The following is a 10456-nucleotide window of genomic DNA, read 5'->3' as shown; positions in this document are numbered from 1 at the left end:
GGGATTGGACAGCCCCATAAAACAAAATGTGACTAATGAAGCATAGCAGCCCAGGGACAAGGACTAGAAGGCAGGAGGGGACAGGAAAGCTGGTGATAGGGAACCCAAGGTTGAGAAGGGACAGTGTTGACATGTCATAGGATTGTTAACCATTGTCATAGGACAATATGTGTACTGTTTAATGAGAAACTATTTGTTCTGTAAACCTTCATCTAAAGTACAAAAAAAAGAATTATCTATGTGAGATCCAATTGACAACAGCAACTCAAAAGGTTTGATGGGAAGCCTAGGGGGCAGTGACTTGAAGACAATGGTGATAGAATACTTTGGAAAGGGATAGTGAAAATGGCAGCAAAACTGGAAGGATGTAATTGACGTCACTGAATTGTACATGTAGAAATTTTTGAAATTCTGTATCTTTGGCTATGAATATTTTCACCAAAAAAAAAAAAAGTCCTCCAAGGTCGAGAAGGGAGTGTTGACATTGTCATGGGGTTGTTAACCAATGTCATAAAACAATATGTATACCGACTGTTTAATGAGAAACTATTTCTTCTGTAAACCTTTGTGTAAAGTACAATATAAAAAAATTAAAAATATATATATATCTACCTATTCATGTGCCAGTTACTTGGCTGATCTTAATCTAAGGGGATTCTGAAGGACTAAATTAGGCAAGATTTCTTCTAGAGAGGATTCTGCATTTGCTTCTGCCAGGACCTGGGATTATCCCTTTCAGGTTATTAAGCAATTCCTTAATGTAGGAATCTCAGGTTCAACCCCCTGCCTGCTGGTGTGGCCCAAATCTTAGTCTCCTGCTCCCAGCAGTGATGTTGGTATTTGTCTCCAGAGCAAACCCAGCATCTGTTCACAGTACTAACTTTGTTTTCAGCTCACTGGAGTTTGTCTGCGTTATGTTTTTGTCCTTGGAGATTTCCTTTATTTATTAATGTGTTCTGGATTCAGGAAGTTTTTTATCCAAGATCTTGCTGTATTATAATGGGAAGCCCCTTGTGAGCATCTAGACCAAGGTGTGATTTATAAAAGCTAGGAGATACAGAAAAGTGATTAAAAACAAAACTCCCAAAATGTGAACAGTAATTGTTGTCAGACAACAAGTAATGGTTAACTTGTCTCTACTGTAGTCTACATATTTTCTATTCATGATCTCATTTTTATAAAGAATAAAAAATGATTAACTTTTTTTTAAAGAAGTTATATGCAGGACTCAGTTTAAAAAATAGCTATTTTTTTTTTAAAGTATCATTGGGAAACACAAAAGAATACTTATCAAGCATATACTTGCTTTTCAAACAGTATCTTAATTAATTCTCATAAAAATCCTGTAACTTAATTATCATTATCTCTATTTTTGCAGAAGAGGAAACTGAGGCTCAGAGAGGTTAAGTAATTTGCTCAAGTGACAGAACTGGGATTTGAATTCAAGAAAACTTGTTCCAAGGCCAGTGCTTTTTGCAGTGAACCATGCTGCCTCCCACGAGAGACCATTTTTTAATTACCACCTGCTAGTTCTAATTAAGAGATAGTAATTAAACAATTCTCCACTCCTGACAACAATATTTAAGCTACTGTCATTTTTAAGAAATTAATATGAACAGCCCTACATCTTCTGGAAGATACCATACCTAAACACAAAGTACAAACCATTAGAGAAAAAGGCCAGAATGACACAGTTGTATGCTTTTTCAAAGCATAGTTACATTATCTACTAATGGGACACGAAGCATAAAAAGTCTTTTAATGACCAATATATTTTTTTAAATGTTCAGCTTGACTAGTAATCAAAGTAATACAAATTAAAGTAACAATGACACATCCATCAAATTGGCAAAGACTTAAAATAATAATAGCCAAGTTTGGGAAAAAACTACAATTCTCTCATATTTTAGGAGAAAATATAACTGGTGAAAACTTTTTGTAGGCCACATGATTATATATATACTTTTGAAATGCACGTGGCTTTTGGCCTAGTAATTCCTCTTCTAGGAATTTATCCTGAGGAAGTAATTATGGATATGTCTATAAAGATTTAGCTACATGGATATTTATCATAGAATTACTTATAAACCCAATGCTGCTGAGTCAATTCCAACTCATAGTAACTTTATAGGACAGAGCAGAACTGCCCCATAGGGTTTCCAAGGTTTTAATCTTTACAGAAGTAGACGGCCACATCTTTCTCCAGTGGAGCAGCTGGCGAGTTCCAACTGCAGACCTTTCAGTAAGCAGTCAGGTGCTTAACCACTGCACCACCAGGTCTCCTTAGAATTAGTTATAATAGCAAAGAAAAAAAATCAAATGAAAACACACACACACACACACACACACACAAAACTAGAATCAATCTAAATATTCAATAAGAAGAAATTATGGTACACTCAAACAAAGGAATTCCACTGTCTACTAACAACTATGATATTGCCATATTTACTAACATCTTGACAGGATGTTTTTAAAAAGTAAGAAAACAATATGCATAGTATGATTGTATTTTTATTAACTTATATTTGGTTATACTTCTATATTTTCAAAATATAAAGTCTGGAATGTATATGTCAAAATTTTAACAGTAGATTTGTCTTGGAGATGTAATTTAAAATTATTTTAATTTTTAATCTACATTTCTTATTTTTCCACAATGAATATTCATTACTTGTATTAAAACACCAAAAAAAGAAAAAAGATTGATATTATAGTACCATAGCAGTTGACAAATAAAAATTTTTATAACCTATAATTAAGTTACACGAACAAGTTATAAAACAGTATATAATTATGTACGCATTTATAGAAGAAAAACTATATCTATATTAGGCTGAGCTATATGAAATTGTTGACATTTGTCTGTTTTGACTTACAAAAACAGGAATTTCAAATGGTTGAACTTAATACACATATCTAAAAAAAATACCTAAAATGTTAATAGTGTTTATATTTGGATGATGGGGGGTTTCTTCACCTTTAAGGTCATCTATACTTTCTTCATTAAATTCATCTGTATTTTCTCCTTTTAGTTTTCAGTGTTTTCTAATTTCTCTAAAACTAAATCCCTGTTTCAACATTTACAGGCCAGGAAACCCTGGGCAAGCCAACTGAACTGTCTCTAAGCCTCAGTTTGCTCAAAAAAGCAACGAAAATACTAACAGTAACCTATCTCATGGGGTTAATTTAAGAATGAAATAAGATAATTTGTGTAGAGACTGTAGCATAGAGCCTGGCACATGTACGCTGTCAATAAATAGTATCTATAGCGTGGTCATTAGGAAGGCAGATGTGAATCTGATACTTACTAATGGTTGTTCAAGCTGTTTCATCTCTCTGTATTTCAGATTTGTCATCTATAAAATGGGAATAATCCCATAGCATTTTTGGGAAGACTACATGAGATAACTTTGTATTTAACAAAATGGCAAACAGTAAGCTCTCAATCATTTATTAATTTTATTTTTATTATTTTCAGCTATTAGAATAAATATATATTAGTAATATAATAAATTATATGCTAACTCTGTGTTGATTCACTGTATTAGGGCTGATACTCAAAATAGACATTATATCAGTTTGGTTTTCCTGGATTTAGTTGTTTTATTCCAGTGTATATAACCATACTAGTGGAAAATCCACAGTATCATAATCATAAACTAGAATTCTATTGTACTTTGCAGTCAACATTTCCCAAAGGTGTCATACTCTTAAATTCATTAATGAAAGTTTCAAAATGATAACTACTATATTTATTGTAACTTCTCTGCTGCTTTCTAAATACCCACAAACGTATGGCTGGGAAAACAAATTCTTCTTAACCAAACCTCCTTCCCTATCATACACACATAAACTTATGTTAGAACTAAATAGACCCAGACCCTACCTCTTCCAATATCCAAAAGATACCTAGAGTTTCAATGTCCAGAGGGAATAAAATAAGAAAAGGAAAAGAACTAAAGGGTGGGAGAATCAAGGAAAAAAAAAGGAATGAATACAAAAATTATTACTGGAGAAATTGCCACTTTGTTTTTAACCAACAAGTAAAGCCTAATTTTACATTTTTAATATATGTGAATGTACGCTTTTAATTGATGTCTCATAACCATGTTTCATTCCATCCTTATCAGCTTTTATGAAATAAAATGCCACGTCTTGGAATCTAGTCTCCATTCAGTAGATATACATCACTTCTTCAAAGAATCACATATAGAAGAAACAGACCCTTATGCAAGGAATGCTCTCCTACCTTAACAGCTTCTCCAAGAGTTTGGTTTTTGTCAGCTTCCTCACTGGAGTGCAATTCAAGTCTATAATTCAACTCTTGCAGTTGTTGTGCCTGTTCATTCAATAGCATCTGTGCCTGCTGTTCCCGAAGTAATGCATTATTCAGTTCTTCGCAGGCACTTTCAAACTTCTCATGGGTGATCAATTTCTGAAAAAAGGAAAAAGTAATTACTCAGTTATAAGTTAACTGCACTGTTGTATCATTACCTCTTCAGAATTGTATTTGCTAACATAAAGAATATAATGCAAACATTCCTAAGTGTCTGATAACGTGACAAAAAAAATACAATTTGTTTTTCTTAATTTCTTAAGTCATACCTCCCTCATTCCCATCATTATTCACACTATCATATCAACCTGCTTTGTTGTCTTTACAGTCATTATTATTATCTATATTCATCTCATATAGATGTTCACTTTTTCATTTTCTGTCCACACCCTCCCATCACCACACACATAGAAGGATGTGAATGCCACTAAGCAGAGACCTCATTTAGCTTGTTCACCCAACACACAGAAAAGAGTCTGGAACTCAGCACGTTCTTAATAGATATTGGCTGAACTAAAGAATTCATATATAAAATCTGCCAATAACATAATAACCATATTGTACCAAAATATACAATATGGTTTTTTTCAATATTACGACTGCTTTAGAAAGGAGAGCACTCTGGTCTGCCATAACTAATGACAGTTCTAGATTGGGAGCTATCCCTTAAGAAGTGTGGCATCCAAGACAGGACGCACATGTATTATCTCCTGTTTAAAACATTTAAACAAATGAAAATTAATTACAACAAACAATGAGAGATGTCTTGATCTTGAAGAAGAAAGAACAGCAATGTTTCACAAAATGTAGGCAACATGAGAAATGTATGTGGAAAGCTAACAGAGAACTATGCAGGCCACTTCATCATACTAAGTATATATCTATCTATTTAGGATTTGTAATGTTTCTATTTCTAAGAAGAATCTAAGGTGGGTTAATGCAATTAACCACAAATATAAGGCAAGTTGGTTTAAAATTTTTAAGGGATCTGAGGGTGAAAGAGCAGAATAAAAATCCTATTGCTTCTAGGCATCTGGAAAGTGTAAGTTACTGCCGTCGAATGAAGACTTTATCTCTGAGTTTTCTGACAAATGAGACAAATAGGAGGGTATCGAATTATAGTTTCCTCAAGGCCAATAATAACATGCACTCAAATTCATCTAGAAAGAAAAACTTTTGCTGGAATAAGTTGAAAGATAAATTTGTTATATAGGTCTTTCTATATTATGTATAATACGTAAGGACTCCATTTTATTTTGGCATCAGATACCTTGCCTGCTACCTCCTTGAAGCAATTGTTATTTTTTACTATTACTTATCTTTTCGAGGGTATTTATCACATATTTCTCAACATGGATGAAATCTTAAAAGGCAACAGTACAGCCTAAAAATAGATGCATAATGATTTTCTTAAGATAATATAAAGTAATGAGAATGATCACCAGGCGCACATGAAAGTAGCCTCATTTCCTGAGAATCACCTAGTAGAGATATGCTAATCATCGATACTTGTATAGTGTTTAGATTTTACAGAACACCCTCTTTGTACTCCTTCTTAATAAGAGTTGCCTCACTCTCAACATTGTCTATTAAAAAACCAAACCCCTCACTTTTATAACATCAGCTTTAACAGTCTCCTTTCCACACTTAAGCTCCATTTCTACTGCTTAACATCCCTCTATTCCCTAACACCATAGAATACCATAGTATTCTTCTGAGTCTCGAGAACAACATATTTTTGTACCTCTTCTATCTGTTGTTTGTTGTTTTTTTTTTAATTACCACCCATTGCCACCAGACCATTCTGCTCTTCGCAATCCTCTTGACCTCTATAAATCAAGATCCCCACCATCTAGCAGAACTTCCTTTATTTTAACAAAATTTGTGTGCCCTTCCTACTCCTACAAAATGTTTCCTTTACATGAAAATGTAGCTAATTTTAGAAGACAGTAATATAGAATAAGAAAGAGATGGTATATGAAAGCATTTATAAGGAGTTAAAAAACCATTATGATATGGAAGTTAGCTGTTAAAGAACAGTTGTCAATGGTGAATATGGTATTCCAAAACAATGGAAGAACTGAGTAGCTTTTGGCCAGTAGGGTGTTTTCCTTTATGCTGTAGTTTTAGATCAACTATAAAGTAGCTGTTTTATTTTCTACTACATACTTTATCTAAAATCACTGAAAGATGAATGGTTGCAAACAGACTCCCCAATTTTTTTAAGAGGAAAACACTGTCTTTTTTCAATCTATTATTTTTTAATACTCTTATGTTAACACAGCCAGATATATACATTAATCACTACAATGAAGTGATTAAAAATATGAGTTCTGAAGCGAGACTACTTCAGTTCAAATCTTGTCATTTCCGCTTACTCTGTGACTTTGGGCAAGTTATTTAGCTGTTCTGTGTCTCAGATTCCTCATCTGTTAAATCAGGATAATTATAAGCCTGTAAAGTGCTTAAGGTCAGTTCCTGATACATGGTCAATAAATGTTAGAAATCATCACTGTAATTATTATAACTTATGGTCATATGCCAAAATATAAAAATTACATCTCTCATTCTCTCAGTTATTAATTCAACTAATCCTATTTTTATTTCTGTACTTCCAAGAAGCTGCACTATATGAAGAAGAAAGGGGCATCAGGATCAGAGGAAGACTCATTAACAACCTGTGTTATGCAGATGACACAACCTTGCTTGCTGAAAGTGAAGAGCACTTGAAGCACTTACTGAGGAAGATCAAAGAGTACAGCCTTCAGAATGGATACACCTCAACATAAAAAAAACAAAAATCCACACAACTGGACCAGTAAGCAACATCATGATAAACAGAGAAAAGAATGAAGTTGTCAAGGATTTCATTTTACTTGGATCTACAATCAACACCCATGCAAGCAGTGGTCAAGAAATCAAAAGATGCATTGCATTGGGAAAATCTACTGCAAAAGACCTTTTGAAAGTGTTAAAAAGCAAAGATGTCATCTTGAAGACCAAAGTGCATCTGACCCAAGCTATGGTGTTTTCAATCGCCTCATATGCATGAGAAAGCTGGACAATGAATAAGGAAGACTGAAGAAGAATTGGCACCTTTGAATTATGGTGTTGGTGAAGAACATTGAATATACCCTAGGCTGCCAAAAGAAGGAACGAAATCTGTCTTGGAAGAAGTACAGTCAGAATGCTCCTTAGAAGCAAGGATGGTGAGACTTCATCTCATATACTTTGGACATGTTTCAGGAGGGATCAATACCTGGAGAAGGACGTCATGCTTGGTAAAGTAGAGGGTCAGCAAAAAAGAGGAAGACCCGCAACGAGATGGATTGACACAGTGGCTGCAACAATGGGATCAAGCATAACGATTGTGAGGATGGTGCAGGATCAGGCAGTGTTTCATTCTGTCATATGTAGGGTCGCCATGAGTTGGAACCAACTCGACGGCACCTAACAACAACAACAGTAGAAGCATTTCATACTGAACACTTTCTGGAATACATCCTTAGCTTTTACTGCAAGCCAGTTATTCAACCAAAGCCCTTAGCAGAATATTCTGTCACCTTCCAGCACCTTCTTTCAAACACTTCCTTTTCTCTAGATTCTAGAAATTGAGTCATTACTTCCAAACTAATCCAAGATAAGATGTTAGCTTGTTTTCCTAATTCTTAAACTATGGACTAGGAAAATCAAATTTTGTAGAATACTTAGAATTCTTCATAGATATTCCAGGATGCAACATGTGTAAAGCATCTTCCAATTTTCAAGAAAGCAACTATTATCCAAACCTCTATTTCCAAGCTAACTACATTCTAAATCTCAAAATCGGATCCATGGCTGTCTCTTTCCATCTTGGCAGACCATCTCAGATCCCACTTTTAATTTGTGTACATGCTAGGATGCAGGTCAAAAGGAGGCAGAGACATACTAAGAGAACTAACTGGCTTTTAAAAGTACAAACAGCTCTTTACAGTTTACTTATAATGGCAAAAATAATTTGAAACAAACTAAATGTCAATGAATACGAGAACAGTCATATAAATTTTGGTACATTCATATGACAGAATATTATTTGTCTAACTAAAATGTTTTTCATAATTAATGATATGGGAAAATACAGTATTTTCAATTTAAAAAGTAGCAGGATGCAAATTGCACATACAGAATTATTCTAAACTACATCTGAAGAAAAATGTACAGAATGAATGTATCCACATTTCAATAGTGATTGGTTCTGGGCTGTAAGATTATAGTGATCTAAACTTTATACTATTTGTATTTTTAATCTATATCTATCATATATTACTTTTATAATCAGAGATAAAAATGTTTAAACAGCTCATAAATTTTCCATCTCTGGGCAAAAAAACTAAGAAAGTGGGGGAAAAACTGTGGTGTCTTTAGACCTTCACTGGAAAAAATAACTATTGTTTATCTCTAAGTAGAAGGATAATTAACAATTACTTGTCTAATTTACAGGAACTCTTTACCTTCTGAAGGTACTGCTATTTAAAATAATAATTAACATTAGCAATTTGCATAATCATAGGATTAAAAATTAAACCTGCCACTGCCATTATTATCACAAACGTTTTGAATGCAAATTCCAAATTAACCAAAAGATGCATTTAAAAGTATGTTTAAACTAAAGTTAAACTTGTAAAACTTGAGTATCCTCACAGCAGAGGGAGCTAAAATGTAGCTCACTGTTACGTTTAAGAAAACAAATGTTGTATTCATATTTATATTAGCTGTCATGTCTTGTATACAGGTTTGAAGTCTTAGTATAAACTTCTGACTCCCTGGTTCCTACAACAACATTAAGAACAGCAATGTTAATAACTAATCCAATTGCAAATAGAATATGTATAAAAAATCTGTTGCCACTGAGTCGATTCTGACTCATAGCGACCCTACAGGACAGAGCAGAACTGTCCCATCGGGTTTCCGAGGAGCGGCTGGTGGATTCGAACTGCCAATCCTTTGGTTAGCAGCTGAACTCTTAACCACTGTGCCACCAGGGGTCCAGAATATGTACAGCTACATTTTACTGTGCTTCATACATTCACACATTTTGATCTTGATCTAATGCTATTTGGCATATAGCCTTTCTTTTTTTAGTTATCCTCTGCCTTTTAAAATAATACAGATAAATCCTTAATGAAAGTTAGACAAATTGAACAGTTCTTTGGAAAAGCAACTTGATTTCATACTAAATAACCTCACTTATTCAAAATATTCAACACACCTACTCCTCACTTATAGACTGTCTTGTTCCTTATCTGACATTTCACATTTATGACAATGGTAAGAAATCTACTGTCCGACTAGTTTTGCGCATTAACACCCTCCTGGAGCACAGCTCGTCCAGCAGGCAGTATCACCCCTGTGGTGTTTAACCCCAGTCTGGAATCCATAGGGTACCTGACGCTCTGGATCACGCCTCCTCTCCCACCTCCCAGCTCTTTCTGGGTTAGCCGGCCAGCAGGTGCCAGGAGTCAGGCAGCGGGATGGGGTGGGGGTCACCTCTGCATACTGCCTAGTCCACGCTGCCCTGCTTCCTGCACTAAATGTACAGCAAGCCCAAGCTGGGACGCCAGGCAGTTGAGGACACCAGGTGGCTGCGGACACCTGGCCAGCTGCCTGCAGCATGGATTCAGATTCCCACAAGCGGAGCAAGAGCGAGCCTGTGCCCACCAGGACCCCCGTATATGTATAGAGGGGCTGTGGGTGCCCAGCTGGGAGAGTTGGGGCTGAGGAGGAGGGAGGCCAGGGCCGGAAATAGCAAGTATTTTGCATCACGCCCATTTTCCGCATAACGCCCTGGTGTTTGGAACCTAATCATGTGGATAAGTGAGGAGTAGGTATACAAGGAGAGAAGAAAGAAGATCCCACTCCCTGCTCCAAACATAAGGTTCCTCAATTAGAAGCATTTCACAAGGAAAGTATTCTGAAGAAAAAAGAAATTCTCTTAAAGGACTTTGAATTATTTTGAAAAAAACAGTATAAATTAAAAGCTGAAGGAAAAAAATATATATATAATATGTAACTATAGATATATATATACACATATACATGCAAACACAGAAGTGCTCATCAAAGCTATATTTTCATAAG

General features: G+C 35.0%; 1 protein-coding gene across 9 annotated transcripts in view; it reads right to left on the bottom strand.

The window, feature by feature from the left end:
- Nucleotides 1-10456, bottom strand: part of CCDC171 (coiled-coil domain containing 171) — a 299366-nt gene that overhangs the window by 144814 nt on the left and 144096 nt on the right. For all 9 annotated transcript variants that reach the window (XR_002823592.1, XM_023728627.1, XM_023728629.1 and 6 more), the window contains one exon: nt 4253-4438. Coding sequence is in view for 8 of the 9 variants with exons in the window: in XM_023728627.1 (XP_023584395.1) it covers nt 4253-4438 (186 nt within the window). In the remaining variant the exon portion in view is untranslated. The remainder of the gene's footprint in view (nt 1-4252; nt 4439-10456) is intronic.

Source organism: Trichechus manatus, unplaced genomic scaffold (genome assembly GCF_000243295.1).
Source record: "Trichechus manatus latirostris isolate Lorelei unplaced genomic scaffold, TriManLat1.0 scaffold00025, whole genome shotgun sequence".
Classification (NCBI taxonomy): Eukaryota; Metazoa; Chordata; class Mammalia; order Sirenia; family Trichechidae; genus Trichechus; species Trichechus manatus.
Note: the sequence above shows the minus strand (reverse complement) of the source record. Positions and strands in the feature narration are given on the sequence as shown.